The following is a 17,902-nucleotide window of genomic DNA, read 5'->3' on the forward strand; positions in this document are numbered from 1 at the left end:
TAAAAATAATCTTTTCCATGAAGTTTGAAATAAGTCATCATGTCAGGTTTCTGCCAGGAGGAGGGAGGATGAGAAGTCAGGGTGTCCATAAACCTGTATTTTGGGAGAAAAGAATCTCTGACCCAAATTGGTGTTGTGGGGTCAGTCCGTGCATACGGGTTCCTACGAAAACCAAGGTCCATGGGTTAAAAGTTAAAAACTAAATATAAGCCCAACTGAATGGCTGAGGAACAGTCTAGAAGGCTGAGGCTGCTGTCAAGAGATGCTAGATTTATTTTGTTGGTGTAGTGCAGAGAGATGTATGTAATGTTTTCTGATTTCTTGAACGATGATTAAAAGATGAACATCAGGCTGCAAGCTTGAGTGTTCCCCGCTTTTCAGTTTTCATGATTTAGCATGCCATCTGCAGAGGGAAATATTAACCATGGTTACCTTTAAACAGATTTTACAAACCAGCCTCAAATCCCCAATATCGAACTCAGCTTTGTTAAAGCTAGCCATAAGGAGTGTTGACCTCAGTGCAGACTGCAACACTGCAGGACAGACGGGCAGAAGGTAGATTGGAATCTCCTGGTGGTTATTTCCAGTAGATTGGAAAGGGTTTCTCCCTCCCTAGAGTTCAACACCAGCAAGTAGAATTGGCAGGACAAACCTGTGTATTAATTGGTTGCCGGTCTTTGCAGAGCTGTACTGGCAACTTTTAAGCTTGCATTTTAGAATCCTTACTGTAGAGTAACTCAGACTGCAATATGTAACTCTGTATATATCAGGGGCTACCAGTAAGTTCCATAGGCACCAGGTTTGTGGCATAACACAAAAGGTCTGCCACATTTAAAAGAGCAGAATAAAGAGACAAGAACATAGAACAGGGCAGGAATATTTACCAAGATCTTTTCCAGATACCATAGGAGGTACTGGTGGGCACACTGTCACACACAGGGCCAGGTTGGCAGTCCTTGGTATTTATGCTGTATGGCTTCCTGGGTAAAACAGGTAATTGGCACCATTATTTTGCACCTGACTTTGAAACTGGGGTGGGGCAGGAGTGTGTGTGGGAGAGAAGAGCGAATGCACAAACCCATGAGGCAGTCCTATCTCTTGACCACAAAACTGCATATGGAGATGTCACACTTTCCCCAACGCTTTAAGCCAAAACCAACTTGTCTCCAGTTTACTTTATTTTTCTCGTTTTCAGTTACAGCAAAACAGAGGACAGAAATGTATTAGTAATACCCAGCTTCTGAAAGAGACACTGCCACAACATAGCTTTCGTATCACATTTGCTGATCACCAACATGCATACAGTGATCTGAAAATATCTCTTCTTTTTTTGCAGATAGGAATGAATCTTCACTATAAAATAACAGTGACCACTACATTAGCTTTGCCGTCCGTGCATTCAGAATGTCTATTTCAGCAACACAGGCTTTTTAAGTGCCGCAAAAAATGATGAGTCATTACACTGGAACCAGTTCAGCCCCTGTTGATACTGATAGCCATCCTTTGCAGGAGGGGGAATTTTAGCAGCTCCTGTAAATCTAATAAGGTACTATTTGCAAAATCTCTGTAAAATGCCCTTAATATAGCCTTTGCCATAGGCTGTGCAAAATGGTTTACTATCTACATTATTAATATTAATTATTTTTGCATTGAAAAGGTCACAGTATAGTGGTTTAAATAACTAGCACAATAAATAATAAATTATTATTATTATAAAGTGGAAAGAGGAGGACTCTAGTTAAACAGCATCAAAGACAGCAGCTAGGTGTATGGCACTTCAGTTCAACATACTGAGGGCATATCTACACTTCCTCTTGTCCTAATACTTTCCTCCGGGGTAAACTGCTCTTTAGCGCTCAATCTGGGTTTTCTCCAGGTTGATGTTTGCTCCGATTTAGCACTAAAGAGCTGGTTTTCCCTGGGAAAGGAGCAGGGGGGAACTGCTTGGACCTGTGCTTTTTAGGCATAGGACAAGCAGAAGTGCAGATGAGCCTTGAGTATCTTCACATATTAAAATGGGGATCAGCACCTGGTGGCCCAGAGACTAAACCCTCTCTCTCGGCAAGAGTTACCATCAGGCCCTTGGAGGAAGCAAAGGGTACATATGTACATGGGAATTGGGGTGAGGTCTATGAAGTGTTCCTTTGCTGGCAATACCATTTGGGACTGGGGTGGGACCCTCCATCCTTTCCTCAAAATGGCTCAAGAACTAGTTACTAATCAGGGCTTCAGGATGGTCTGGTCTCTCACACACCTGTACAAACCCAAACTGCCAATTCTGCAGGAAATCAGGAGTCAAATGATGCAATCCTTGTGCCATTTTGATGCTTTTGAGTTGCAAAATGCAAAAAGGAACCAAGTTGAAACAAGAGCACTCCTTTTTTACCAACACACTTCCCTCCGTCCCATTACCTTGACAAAGTACAACACTCATGCCTCAAAACAATGGAAGAAGCCAAACATTTAATAACCAGATTCAACAGTGGCTGGTGATCTTAAAATGAAGGCTTTGTTCCATGTGAACTTGGTGCTGCCCACCATGGCATCTAGAGTCTCAATCTTAGCTGGCATTTTACAAAAACCTAAAGGTCCTAGTCCTCATATCTGCAAATAGTAAAAATGCAGGCGCATCTTTTAAAAGGGAAGGTATGGAAGGGGAATCTGATCAGAACTTCTGGTCAAAAACGGTTTTCTACACATTCCCTTTCTATGATCCCTAGCCCCTCATACCTTTTTCCCTTTCATATCTCCTCCCATTAGTTTCCAGCCTTTTGCCAACACGGAAGGGCAAAAAAAGTTAATTTAGGTTTCTGTAAATTTACCCAGGATGCATGACGTAAGTTTCCTCTGGCAGAGTTCAGGTTTTTGATAAGTACATAGCCCTGTTCTAAGGTTAATAAGAAAAACATCAGAGCCCTTCTGGGTCAGACCAAAGGTCCATCTCTTCCTGCTTCCTACAGTGGCCAACCAAATACCTCACAGACCTGCAAGGCTTTGAAGGCAATAATAGCACACCACCTCTGAATGTGTAGGTTATCGTTATTTCAATTTACCTACCTTTCTTCTTATAGCACTAACAGCTGCTGAAGTCATTGATGTACTTTCCATGAATGCATCTAAGCTCCTTTTAAAGACATCTAAGCAGTGACCATCAGCACATTAATATGGCACTGTATTCTATGAGTTAATTGTATGGAGAAGTACTTCTGCTTATCTGCCCTGAACCTCCCACAAATCAACTTTGAGGGATGAACTCAAATTCTAGTACTGAGAGTAAGAACAGCTGCTTTTTAAAGGTTTATCCTACCTTGCCTTCTGTTCACAAACACACCTGTTCATGTGGCTAGCCGTGTTGATCTGTCATAGTCAAAATAAATAACAAGATGAAAGATGAAAAAATATTTTTTAATAATTCCATTGGCACCTTTAAAATCAACTAAATATAAGTTCTGGTGTATATCTATACACCAGAGTACCTGACGAAGTGTGTATTACACACAAAAGCTCATACCTTGAAAGCTTATATTTAGCTGATCTTAAAGGTGCCACTGGAATTATTAAAAAATATTTTTTCATCTTTCATCTTGTTATTTCTTACACCTGTTCATGATAACATCTTAAGCTCCACCCCCAGCTCAGAAATGTGCTTCTGTCATGTGGTTAGAATAGCTCCTTAACATTCTATTAATCCCAATAACAGAAGAGTATGGTTGCAAGGCAAATTCACCCAGACCCAGCAAGGAGATTTCCTCAGATCACTTGCAAATGCAATGGCTTAGTCCAGCTAAACAGTCTCTGGCAGACTGACACACTGCTTATAAGTCAACTGACCTGGTAAACCTCTTCAGTACCATGCTCTGAGTTGGCAGAAATAATACCTATTGCAAGGGAAGTGTCACGGTACACACAGGGGCGAAAACTACCCTGTCCAGCCAGCAGCCTGTCAGGATGACTCTCCCGGCTGCCTTATGGGCCACCAGGAGCAGGCCAAGGAGGAGGAGGAGCAGCCGGTGACATGGCCAATATGGTCCGGTCTGCACCCCTTAGACCCCTGCCATTCAGGTCTCGCTGAGGGGGCTGTGAGTGCATTGCTCCCTGCTCGACTCTCTTCCTTCCCTCATCTATTTTAAAACTATGCTGAAATGGGGCAGCGGTGATGTTTCAGCTACTAAATCTGGAGCTCTTGGCCCATTTCAAGCAGCAAGCATGTCAGTGACCGATTTGACAGAAAAGCTGGTACAAAATGAACAGCTGGCAGCAGGACTCAAAGAACTTGTCAGGGAAAAGGATAACGAGTTATGCCTTAAAGCAAAAGAATTAAAGAAAGAGAAAGAAGCACCTGAAACCAAGATTTCCAAATTAAAGCTGCAAAACAAAGCCAAAATAAATCCTCAACAACACAATTAGAGGAACTCAAAAGGCAATTATCAGGAGATGAAATCCAAGAAGGAATATCCAAGCAAAAGAGAGCTGCAAGTCATGGAAAAAATATTGGTACAATCATACCTCGGGTTAAAGTTGCCTCAGGTTGAGTGTTTTCGGGTTGCGCTCCACGGCGACCCGGAAGTAATGTAACACGTAACACGTTACTTCTGGGTTTTGCTGCACACACATGCGCAGACACTCAAAATGACGTCAAGCACATGCGCAGAAGCGGCGAATTGTGACCCGCAGACGCGGGTTGCGTTCTGCTCAGGATGTGAACGGGGCTCCGGAACAGATTCCGTTCGCATCCAGAGGTACCACTGTACTTAAAAAGAAAGTTGAGGAACTTGAAAAACAGAATGCCCCCAAAAATGAAGAGCTACAGAAAAAGGAGGTGGCTGCATCTTTGTTCTTGGTCTTCAACTTTCTTGATAAGGTTCTGAATCAGAAATTTCATACTCTGCAATGAAGCCTCCTTTGAGAACTGACCTGCTGGGAGCCAGAAGGGCCCTGCCCTGCTTCTCTCCACCTGGCTTGGGCCGAGGCCTGACAGGCTCCATATAGGACTGCTGCTGCTGAGCAGAGAGTGCTCCATTTTGTTGTTTTTTTAATTGCTTTTATTTTTTATCTATGTCATTTTAAATTGTTATTGAAATTAATGCTGTATTCTTAGTTTTAGATTTCATGATTTATGTGGAAATTGTTTTCCATTTGGTTGTGTACTTTTTGATGTGTTTTATTTATTGCTTATGACTTTTGTTATGTTGGTGATTATGGAAATCTTGTCATGTTGTAAGCCATCTTGAGCTTTTAACTATGGAAAGGTGGCATACAAATAAAATGATGATGTCAAGGATGGATATCTTTTTAGAGAAATCTATATCTGACCTGTGTGGCTTTTGTGTAGTTGCTCCCCGCACCCCACCTCCTATGTTCTATAACACACTTGTGAACATTATTAAATTCTAAATATATAGCAGCAGCAATATTGTACTTGAGTGCACCCTGGCCCAGGATCCAAGTGCTGTTCACCTGACTATAGTGGGAGCAGGAATCACTGAACACAGCAAGAACATATCACATTTTTCATGTTGCTATAAGGGGAATAAACTGATAGTAGCTTGGGGTAGATTCTAAATTATAGTAAAAAGCAGCTGAATGAAAACCAACCTTCCTAAAGAGCAAGTCCTGCTTTCTATAATTAGAAAAGACTTGTTGACGAAACTTTGAATGATTATTTAGCCAACTCAGACTGATTTAAGCATTTAAGTAAGGGGGGGGCAGAGAGCCCAAAATAACTTTTCATTGTGCAGGTACAGTCTCTAGAAAAACCAAGCTCGTTTCAAAATACATTTAAGGAACCTCTAAGTCCCCATATTAGGCCCAAGTTTCCATCAGACATAATCAATGTGAGACACTATAAGAACAAAAGAACTTGCTGGATGGGGCCAGTGGTAAATCTAGTCCAGCATACTGTTCTCCCAGTGGCCAACCAGATGCCCTAACAGGAAGTCCGCAAGCAGGATCTGACCGCAACAGCACTTTCCCCTCTCCTGTGGTTCCCAGCAACTGGTATTCAGGGGTATGCTACCTGCAACAGTAGAAGTAGAACATAGCCATGGTGGTACTCAAGGCACTAACAAGACTGGGCACATGGAATAATGAGGACTGGCAAAGCTTCCCACACTTGTGCACCAGCAATTTGGAGTGTGCCTCAGACAACTAATAATGGATGTTCTTTCCATGTTAATAATAATTAAAGGTTATAGTCTTAAAATACTTATTGTACATGGGATCATACATTTTTACTTACATTTATATCCCATCTTTCTTCCATGATGGAACTCAAGGAAGTATGCATGGAGTTTTCAGGCAGTCACCTATCCAGATACTGACTTCTGCAAGGCTACTACATCCTTTGTGTCAAACTATGCCCTAGGGCCCATTTGGGCAAACAACAGACATATATATACCTCTGTTTTTTCCAGCTGTTACAGGTCAATATGTACTGGGATCTACAATGAGATGGAAGACTATAGGCAAGGCGGAAAAATTATAGGTAGAAGCAAAGGTCTGGCTGCCATAGGAAGTCAATAAGATAGAGCAGGCTGGTTCACATACCAAAACTGCCACCCTCTTCAGAGGTTGACTCAATCAAGAACTAGGCTGTTTGACAATTAATAGGAAATTCAGGTTGTCACAGTTAAAACTGGGTTGGAGGAGAATGGGAAGGGACAGAGGACTCTTCTTCCTCCACTGACAAACTTTTCCCATCAATATGGGAAGGATCAGTTCAGTTATATTGGTCATGACAGGGCATCTCCAATCTTCATCTCCTTATTAAGTCTCTGCACACAAGCTTCATTCATAATCAACAGCATGTCTGCATAGCCCTCTACCATCCTTCCTGTCCCTGTCATTCATATTAGATTCACTCTTGCAGAACAGAGGTGCTGATTAAGAAGGCCCTAACCCTACTAGGTTGCAGGAGAAACATCCTCCTGAGTCTAGACTCGAGACTCCTCAACATCTGAGAAGGAAAACAAAAATGAAGCTTTAGAGAGTATATGCATTTATAAAGCTGCCGTCATCATTTATAACATGAAATAGGTCTTTAAAATGAAGCACAATCTGACAGTAACCTACAGATTAAGAAGTCTGCTGAGACCTTAGCTGAGGCAAATCACAACTTGCTTCACTGTAAGGATACTTAAAAGCGGAGCTGGAGACCCTCTTCATTTTCATGGGAAACCTAAAGTACCCTGCTCTTTCTTCCTCCACAACCCATGCAACATTTTTGAGACATGCCATTCCCAATACAGTCCAAGAGAGAGAAAGCAGCCATAATTTTCCTTTAAAAAGAGAACTGGAACCATCTTAGACTGGGTATTATTCCAGCAAAGTTGGAATTTGCTTTAAGGATTAAAGTAGATGTTACACCCAAAATATTAAGAAAAAAGCAGCCTCAGAAGGCTATGACAGGAACCAGAAGAACACTAATGTTTATGCATGCAGTTACCGGTAACTCTTCCTCTCCACTGTCTGGTTTTTCAGCTCAAAATTGCCCCCTATCTACCTGTTCCCTGCCCCAAGCTGCTTTTCATTAAACCTCCTCTCAGGAGATTGCATGCAACATTCAGCCTTGCACTACGATAAAGCAACCGAAAGTGTTACTTACACATTACAGCTATTTCCTCAAAAGGATTGCTTGGAATTAGGCTTCTAAGGCAAGCTTGGGCAGCTAATTCCCTGCAGTCCCTCTGCACAGAGAAACAGCAACACTGACGCACTTTGCTGTAGTGACTGGTCCTGCTTGCTTCCCTTTTCTCTCCCCAGCACTGCAGTGCACCTTTGAACAAACACACAGGCAAGCGAAGGCAGCTGGAATCTCAGCTGATTTGTCTTCTTACTTATCCCCTAATTACAGGAAGTAAAAATAAACCCTTGCCAAGGAGAACTCGTGTTTCATGCATACTCAGAAGTATCTCAACATTCACCTCTCCTTTTCTTCCCTTTGTATGTAACTTCACAACAATCTTATTATCAATAAACCATGCCCACCCCACAGTGAAGTTTGTGCAGTCCCAGGTGTTATCGTTCCAGGGCATATAAATTTTACAAAATCAAGGTCCTTAATTATTCAGGGCCGTATTACCAGAGCAGTTTTCCAGTTACAATGTAGGCCACAACCTTATCAAACTCGAAAGATTAAATGGAGACCTGTGCAGGTAATTCTGCATAATGCAGTCCTGTGCTCCAAAAATATCCAGTTATGAAACCATGTTTCAGTGAAACAGCCTTACAAAGCTGAATATGATCAGAATTCCTCCTTCTGGCCCCAAAAGAGCAACACACCAAAAGGGAGGGGCATATTTCATAATACATACTTGAGTTGTACCTATAAAATGATACAAATAAGTTATTAATTTAAGTCTTAATCTTGTTTGAATAAAGAGGAATTTTCATATATTCATGCACACACACATGCACACGCACACGCACACACACACACTCTTAAAGTGCCCACCCCAACTTTAATTTGTGCCTGCTTTCAAAAATAAGAGCTTTGTCAACACTGTGGAGTTGTTTTGTGCCTGTAGAAATTAAATATTGCTTTGCTTAGCCCTTTATAATGGAATTCACTTCCTACCCTGAGAGAGGGATGGGGCAGAGATCTACTCATTTATTGCTCATAGACCTGAGAAAAAATGGGGGTGGGGGGGAGTATCAGTGCTTACTCCTTTAAGAAAGAAGGCGTTTCTGTGCACTGCAGGAGAAACTTATGTACATTTTTGGGGTCTCTCAGGGATGCCAAAGCATGTTAAGCTAGCTAAATCTAGGTATCTAACCTCAGATATGTTTCCTACTTGAAGTAACCTGGAAACCTTGTTTCCTCCCACCCACCCCCATCTATTTATGTACATATTAGCAGTTTGCATGTAATCCCTGCTACCGAGGCACCTTATGCATCTTGTTAAAACACAAATGGCACTGGCTGATGCCCCGGTGAAACTAGACTAGTTTTTGCTACACATAAGAGACAGCTCTACAGGTCCTAATAGGTAAGGCAACACCAGATAGCTCTACATTTATGTAGAGTTAAGTTGACTGGAAAGAGCCCTTTAAACCATAGGAATCACATAAAATTCATGCAAAAGTGATATGCAGTCTAATGCACAGATTTGTTAATACTCGGTCCAGGAAAATCAGTCTTCAAGGTTTAGAAGCTGCAAGTCTATTCCCGAAAAAGCAAGGATTTCAAGCGGCTCCCTAGAAACATCTTTGTGTCCAAACTGCTGTTACTTGTGTTCCCCTAGAAGGCCATCCCTAGGCACTAGCATTCCGCCACAGGACTCTTTGGCTCGTTCTATAGAGGAGACCTGAGGAAAGCATCTCAGCGGAGCAGTTCATTGATCAGTGTTCAGCAAGTTCCTAGATGATGTTATCTAGAAATCAGAGAGCTGCTCTGCGATTGGTTGGAAGATGTTGTTGCTCCACTGAGCTGTGAAAATCCACTGTTGCAGGATTCCAGACTTGTCATGGACCCCCTGAAATAGAAAGAAAGAAAGATGAAAGTTAGTGGGTTGGGGAAGGGTCAACAACCAATTCACAATCACTTCTTCCATGAAAACCGCAACAGGATTGGTAATCTCTCATTTGCTGCCAAAAATCTAATTCCACCTTGAAAGAAAACGTTTTAAGTGGCAATCCTGATAAATCCTACGAAAGCAGAAACTGGTAGCAAGATTAATACCACCACCATTTTCCATGCTTACAGCTATCCAGATACGCTTAACTGGATCACCTGGAAGACACATACCAACAGTGGAAAGAGACTGATGGCAGAGCTCTGTTGTCCTGGAGAACTGAGTTCACATGGTGATGCACCAAAGCAGGGTTAAAAACTTTGGGAATGCCTTCACATTATTGGGACTTGTGAACTACAGGTGTGTTGCAAGCTTATTATCTTATTAATTGAGCAAAACATTATATTGGATTAAAGGACAAAGAAGTAGATCAAAGAAAGCAGCAAGGCAGTAATTAGAACTCCTGCTGATAGCTTTCAAGAACCATACCAAGCACTGACTGATGCCCATCATCCCCACATATAACAAGTCATGTAATGGCTCCTCCTGCATCCTCCCTACCTGAATTCCTTGGATGCAAGCACCTCATAGTAATACATGATCTTGCACTTGTGGTTGGAGACCTGGAGTGTAGCCAAGACATCATCAACCCGAGAGAGGCTGGTCCCAGCACAGGGAGTTGGGCTATGCATTTTCCACTGGAGGATATAAAAGCCAGGCCAACGAGTCACATGAGAACCCTGAAAAGTGATAGATAGTGAGAAAAACAATCAGGTAAACATAAAGGATTTATGTTTGATTGGCTTTGTTTCAAAGCCATCTTGGCATCTTGAAACAAAGGCCAAAAACTGAAGTAAAACTGATGCATGCAGGCCAGGGGAAGTCAACAGGTAGAGTCGTTAACATTTTCCAACTAACTGGGTCTTTTTAGCTGAAACAGGGATTTGCAAAGTGTGATCCAAATGCACCTAATCTGAGGTTCCTTGCAAGTTTATCAGGGGCTCCTCAATGACAATCTTAGTAATGGTAGAGAAGCTTGCTGGGACAATACCAATCTTTCCCTGCAGTGTGCAGTCAAAGAATAATATTGGGTGTGTACTGGAATGCACCTTCAGTTCATACAGGGCAATGGTGAAGCTTGACCAGGGCCCTCCCATGAATTGAGCATGTGACATAAACAAGTTCCAGAACCCCTACAACATGCCAGGGTTCCATTGCAGATTTGCAGGGATTCCTTGGCAGATATTGATATGGGAAGATCTCAAAAGGAAGAAATTTTGAAACCCATTCCTCTGAGACATAGAACTTAATTCTATGCAATAGGTTTTCCTCCTGTGTTTAGTCAACAGTAATAACTAGGGCATTCTACTGGATAAAGTATACTGGGCTTTAATATGAGAAGCCTGGATTCATGTCCAGCCATTAACGTGTTAGAGGCAATTCACTACTATCTCTGGTTCAGTTTTCCATCTATAAAAGGTAAACAGCAGCAACAAAAATAAAAAGCAGTGAGAGGGGGTACTTCACTGCACATTTAATATATTATAAAATATGTAACATCCCAGAACTAAGTGCCACAGGAAGCTTTTTTTCACAGGACAGTTGGTGGATCAAATATGCTCACTAGCAGTTGATATCAAGAAGCTCCTCACCCATGTTGGAATTTCACAGAACAATGAAATGGCCTTATTTCAAAAACTGTTTTGAGTTTGTAAGCCACCCTGGGGATATTTAATGATGGGTACCTACATTAATGTAATTTTAAAAATGAAAAAGGAAGTTCCCAAATATTTATGACAATCAAATCACAAAGGCCAAGCATGAGATCTTAGGCACGGAACCGCAACTGACCTGGATGCTCTCGCCTTCACGACACACCAACTGGGACTCCACACGGCTATAGTCCACCCCCAGGACCCAGCTCTTGCCTATTAGCTGTATATTATCCCCCGCAGTCAAAGCATTTGGCACTGTAGGCTCCTTGCGGCAAATCTCAGGTGCTCTCTTGGAATGGAAGAGGCTGAACACGACATCTCCTTTCAGAATGTCGAAGTCCCAGGTGATCACCGATTCACCTTCCAAGATTTCCACAACTATCTGGATTAGATAACAAACGACAGCATCCATCCTGTTTAATTCAGTGCTGGCATTGTCCCAAAAATCAATTAACTAGTGCAGCAACATCTGGCTCTAAGCAACACAGAAATGATTCTCCTTTTTGGGAGGAACTAGCAAACTCAATAAATATATTTTTTAAATTATTCCAATTTTCTCCTGACTGTGCAGAACCTAAGCACAAGATGCCAAGCCTCACACACTAGCTCTGTATTTGTGGACATGGGGTGCCCCAGTTCAGAATGTATATTAGTTGGGTAGTAGGGCTTATGCCAAAGCAGGGAAATCTTAAGACGCAACCATCCACCAGCACTCCTACCAATACCAGACTGAGCACTTCTTACAGAGACTTAGAATAACTATGAGTAGGAAGAGTAGAGTTTTAATTCTTCGAAGAATGAGGTATTTGGAGCATATACATCAGGAATTTGAAGAAATGCTTCTAGACCCCAGGCAATGTTCCTTTCCTTTACAGCATCTCCAAAATTCCACCTAAACTTAAACTGCCAAATCTAGAAGAGCACAGAGCATTCACTACATACACATACTTTTTGGTCTATTACTTTTAACCCTTCTATTGACCAGACTAACTTCCTCATCCTACCTCATGAGGAGCACCTTTGAATATATTTGCAGAGTGATAGATGGTTTCTGTCCAGAGGCGGATATGATCAGAGATTTCAGGCTCTTCATCTGTTTGATAGAGTGATTTGGGAACAAGGCCACCTTCAGGCACATTACACTGTGGGATGGGGGAGAGATGGAGAGTGAATTTCAAAATGCAGATCAACACTTTAAAACAATGCCAACTAACAGAATATCCCCTGCCATTTCATACAGCACAGCCTCACCTTCCTACTATTTAGCAAGTAAAGTGAGAGAACAGAAACAATCTCATTCCCCACCCTGCCCACTAAAGCACCTTTTAACTAGATGCAAACAAGAATAGATATAGCAACCAGGTGAATTCTGAAAGCACTTTCATTATTTCTATCTCACTCATTCATCCACATATACATATACATACTCTAGAGAATGTCCATTATTCGGACTCGCATGTCCTCAATCTTGCTGTCAATGAAGTAGAAGGCTGGCTGATAAAAAGGCTTTGCCAAACTAAGAAGGTAAGAGGGTCTACTGTAAATAGTACGAAGCCTAGTTCAGCCTAGAAGCCAGACAGCAAAAAATCATGGAAGCATATTCTACATATTTAAGACAGACACTGCAGTCTGTCCGCTGCTCCTTCAAGATGGAACATAGGAGAAAATGAGACAATGCAGTTTTGCAGTTTGCATGAATGTATGCAAATATTAATTTGCAAGGCTCATTTTGGGGATTACGGTTAAAGAGCAAAAAGGCAGATTCTGAAGAATAACAGGGAGCTTGGATCTTTGATTTGGTACAGTGTGTCTGTATGCTGCTAGATGAGCTAGAATGCACTGTGAATAAATGTGCTGCTCATTGAATTTTCTGCTTATTTATTAAAAATATGTACCTAAAATAGTATAGCATTTAAAAATAGCATATTTTTAAATTGTCTTTAAGTTTGAATTTTAAATTGCTATAACCTGCCCTGTGACCTTAGGGAGAAAGGCGGGCAAGAAATCAAATCAAATAAATAAATAATCTCCAAGCAATTAACAAAACAATGCAACAACATTTAATAACACTTCTGTTGAAGAGGTCACTCACTCATTTCTAGTTGAATCTGTACTATGATAAACCATCCGGTCTGAATTTTTACAATAGTTTTGCCAATTGCCATAAACAGTACAAGTGTTATCTGAACTATGATAAACGATTCATAAGTCAAACCAAGCAGTTTTTTTGCCAACTGCCTGAAGGGGAAAAAATAACTCACCAAAGCATCTTGAATTCTAGAAATTTTAGAAATAAATCACTAATTGTGCTCTAAACAGGGTGCCCCCTGAGGCAGCATAGAGATTACAAATTACAACATTGACAATTGAATGGATCTTACATCAAGGATATAGACAGCATTTTTCTTTTGGCAAATGAAGGACACAGAGACAGTAATGTCTCTGCAGGCTACTGAAAACATTTTTGTTAAAATAAGTAATCTTTCCAACAGAAATATTTTGACTTTATCCAAAGGCCCACATACTGTCCTCCTGCACTGTGTAACAACCCAAGTAATACTGTACAGCAAGTACTAATAATAGCACAAGTGCAGACTGCCATGCCATATTTGTATACTATTATGAAAGGTTCTCTAGCCTTTTCTCCTAAACTAAGAGTAAAAGTTATGCCCTGATGTTCATAGAGAGCTCAGCACCAACAGGAGCTTGCATCTCAATTGCACACAGCACACTAATAGAACTAAACATTTAATAAGGATGTAATGTAAGCAAGATTAAGTCTCACCTAAGAATTTTGTACTACACAATTCTCCAAACTTACCACACATTCTCCTCCAAGGAAGTCTGGAATCACATCTTTGTCAAGATAATCCACAAGCCCTCCAGGTCCCTGATAATTGTTGCCACTGTAAATGAGGAACTTCTGCCTAGTGTTCTCATTGATAAAGGGACTCACCTGAAATAGAATGTAAAAGCTATTCTTCTCAGGACACATTAAAAAAAGAACGGTCAAGTCCCACCCAAAAGCATTTTAAAAACTCAACCCGCAAGCCAGTCCAAACAAGTCACTCTTGGTCTTTAACAAGTCTCCAACTGGAGGAATATTTTCTTGTGATAGGGTGGACTTGAAGAACTCTCTGTAAATACTTGATATCTAGACCTAGTGATGTTAAAAAAGCACTCTCTGTTGAACTTAGAAACCATAAAATGAGATGAGTGAAGAGGCAGGCTTTAATGTTGGGGTTAAACCATGTAACCAGTCAAAGTTTCTCCTATAATTGAATAAAAGGGAAAAGTAAAGATACTGGAGGAAGATGTGCTCCACAGAATCATAGAACTGTACAGTTGGAAAGGATCCTGGGGGTCATCTAGTCCAACCCCCTGAAATGCAGGAATCTCAACACACAGACCCTCATCCAATTTGAAACCATGCTGGTCCCTGATTAGTTTTGCAAATGTGCTGGCAGTTTTTTTGTGCATCACCAGGAGGTATATTCAGTGTTTCTCTTCTAGGAAATAAAGGTGCTGGTACTCATCATGAAGTTGTTACAGTAAGTGCCACATTTTTAACCAGTGCTTTACTTCTAGAAAAAAAGATGTCAGTACTGTGTACCCTTGAATACCCCCAGAAAAAAGCACTGGGTATTTTAGAGGAAGACTAGAAAGTTACATAAACAAATCAGCAGTGCCAAAGTTAATCAGGGCAGACCTTGCATTTTTGAACCCAAGGACTATCCCAAACAAGATATGGCATTATTACCTGTAATACAGTAACTCTCACTGTAAAGGTGTTTTACAGTTTACAGTTATCTTCATTCTGGCACCAAAATATAAATTCTGCATTAAATAAGTTGCTACTACATGGACAGGAACCTGAACCCAGAAAAGACATACCCTTGTCTGTCAAAACAGAACTCATAGGTTTGCCATTTTCATTCCTTGGTGGGACCCAACAGACTAGTAATATCTTCTCGTTAAGGCCAGAGCCAAGAGTAGGTAGCATCTCCCCAGCACCATCACTCACCAGAGTCCATAGAACAGGGAACACTCTGGGTGCTCGCACAATCAGAAGCCTTCCCAAGGTCTCTGGGTAGTTTTCTTCAACCACTTCAATAATCCTAAGGAGCGCTTTTACTCCAGGGCGCCAGAGGTGGCGCATGTTAAGCCCTTCAAGGTCAACGAGACAGGTCCAAGATCTGAAAGAGGTGAAATCCACAAAGCTGTTTCTCAAGCTACGCATTTGGCATTCAAAACCAGAAGCAACGAATACAATCTTCCTGTATGAGGCTTAACGGTGTTTTCACAAGTGCTGCACAGAACAGTGCATCTGTAAATGGCACTCCCACAAATTTGTAAAGTGTGAAAAAAGCTACCGTACATGGTAAAGGACCCCTGGACGGTTGAGCCAGTGTTTGTCCGGGTCATGTGGCCAGCAGGACTGAACCACTTCTAGCACAATGGGACACCGTGACGGAAACCAGAGTGCACAGAAATGCCGTTTACCTTCCCGCCGCAGCGGTACTTATTTATCTACTTGCATTGGCATGCTTTTGAACTGCTAGGTTGGCAGGAGCTGGGGCAGAGCAACGGGAGCTCACCCCATTGCGGGGATTCGAACTGCCAACCTTCCGATTGGCAAGCCCAAGAGGCTCAGTGGCTTAGACCACAGCACCATAGAAGTGACAGGTTCCAGATTAAAATGCATCCCTAGCACTAGCTGTGAAAAGAATTCTGCTCTGAGGACAAGGCATCAACATGCTTTTAAAAAATGTTCTCTTATTGCCAAGGTTTACATGAAGCAAAAGAAGAAAGGGGTCATTGCATAACTGGGTGGATACTAACGTGATTGGGCGGCCAAATAGATTGGTGTTTTCCTCACACCTCCTTTGTCCTTCCTCATTAATTGACAGTACCTGAAAGGAGAACAAAGGAATGACTTCAGTTACTATGGAACATCCTCATACCTTCTCTAAATTTTAGGCTTTGCAAGTTATGACAAAATTTTACTTTAGAACATAGCAAGACCAATTAAGACCCTGTTGTAATATTTCAGGTGATAAATGATAAAATCTCCCCATTGTGTATTGTTGGCATCAGTCTGTCTTCAGAGGCCCCTGGGGTGTTACAGTAAGTGCCACATTTTTAACCAGTGCCCCTGGGGGTGATGTCAAACCAAAGGGACCTTCCCAGGGCACAAGCCTGGGCCCTGTGTATGAAAATCCTGGGGTGCCCAGACAACAAGGCATTCCGCTGATGTGGTCCAAAAGAAAACAGAGTAGGCTTTTACTTCTCCAAACCTGGGCTACGTTCCCAGATTGATAAGCCCCATCTGCCTCTCACTTCCCTCATGCAGAAAATGCCTTCTTGAGTACTGGACCTACTGAAGCCTGAAGCTTTTCTAGAGAAACCATGCATAGATAATACAAAGGAAGCATCTCCTTACATGACGAAGGAGTGACTCCTCTCCCAGTGCTTTCACAAGACCTTTGGTGTCCATCTGACCAAGGCGAAGTATGTAAAGTGGCCTTCCATCTTTAAAGACAAAAAATAAACAAAGCAGCTGAATGAATATGTTTTTGCACTGTTTGTGTCCTACTGTACTTAACTGGGAATATTAAAAAATTAAAGGCATGATTGCCCAAGTATGTTCCCATCCAATTTCTTTTTGGAACACAGAGGACATCTCAGGCTGCTTCGCTACATTTGCCAACTTGTTAAATGTGAAATTTATCAACTCTGAAAATGCATGCAGGGAAGTAAACATAGACCAGCAATAGGTAAGAAGTTTAGAGATGCAACACGGAAGAACAGGGAATGGATTCAACTAAACTTTACTGATTACATATGACCATTCCTGTGTTACAACAAGACTTCTTGGTTTCTTGCTTGCACGCTTTCAGAAATTAAGCGCAGAAGTACTCAGAGGTGTCCTTAGGTGACAGAGTGACATGTGGCCTCAGTCAACCAACATAACATAGTATGTCCCAGAGCACAGTACCCTGGCTTAAAGTGAGCTTCCCACCTTTGTCATGGTAATGCCAACCACCAGTATAGTATTCTTCCAGAAGAGAAGGTGGTCTCCATGTTTGCAGGATGTAGTCTACTTGGTACTGCTTGCGCCAGGTCAGTGACTGGCACAGCATCTCTCGAGCCTTGTCAATGTTGAAGTCACGAGCCCTCAAAAAACGGAGGATATGTTCATCTTTGGGTATCTGAGCAAAAAAAGAAGAAGGCAAGACTCATCCTATTGTCAAAGGCATGTCCCTTTAAAGAATTCCTGCAGAATAAGAACAGCTCATATGTCAAATTTTGAAAACACAAACAAACAAACAAACAAACTACTGTCCTCATTAACAATCTAGAATATAGGGGTACCTCCATTTATGAACTTAATTCATTCCGGAGGTCCATTCTTAACCCGAAACCGCTTTCGCTAATGGGGCCTCCCGCTGCCGCCGCACCGCTGGTGTGCAACTTCCGCTCGCATCCCGGGGCAAAGTTTGCTACCCAGAACACCTACTTACGGGTTAGCAGAGCTCATAACCCGAAGCATTCATAAGGAGGACGGTACGTAACCCAAGGTTCCACTGTACAACTAAGTTTAGGCCCAAGTTATCTGCTTCTTCTGTTCTGTCTAGCGATTGCTGCATTTTAATCACCCAAATCAGTCAGCAC

At 41.8% G+C, this 17,902-nt stretch overlaps 1 protein-coding gene across 2 annotated transcripts in view; it reads right to left on the reverse strand.

The window, feature by feature from the left end:
• Positions 1-1,162: 1,162 nt before the first annotated feature.
• The window catches only part of SEC14L5 (SEC14 like lipid binding 5), a 53,070-nt gene continuing 36,330 nt past the window's right edge, over positions 1,163-17,902 (reverse strand). For both annotated transcript variants that reach the window (XM_081170411.1, XM_081170410.1), the window contains 9 exons: positions 17,250-17,439; positions 16,671-16,759; positions 16,070-16,140; positions 15,252-15,423; positions 14,049-14,183; positions 12,232-12,369; positions 11,364-11,609; positions 10,074-10,252; positions 1,163-9,473 (listed from right to left, as the gene is read on the reverse strand). In XM_081170411.1, coding sequence (XP_081026537.1) covers positions 9,368-9,473; positions 10,074-10,252; positions 11,364-11,609; positions 12,232-12,369; positions 14,049-14,183; positions 15,252-15,423; positions 16,070-16,140; positions 16,671-16,759; positions 17,250-17,439 — 1,326 coding nt within the window. In that variant the 3' untranslated portion in view covers positions 1,163-9,367. The remainder of the gene's footprint in view (positions 9,474-10,073; positions 10,253-11,363; positions 11,610-12,231; positions 12,370-14,048; positions 14,184-15,251; positions 15,424-16,069; positions 16,141-16,670; positions 16,760-17,249; positions 17,440-17,902) is intronic.

This window comes from Podarcis bocagei (assembly GCF_964188305.1).
Source record: "Podarcis bocagei genome assembly, chromosome: 14".
Taxonomy (NCBI): domain Eukaryota; kingdom Metazoa; phylum Chordata; class Lepidosauria; order Squamata; family Lacertidae; genus Podarcis; species Podarcis bocagei.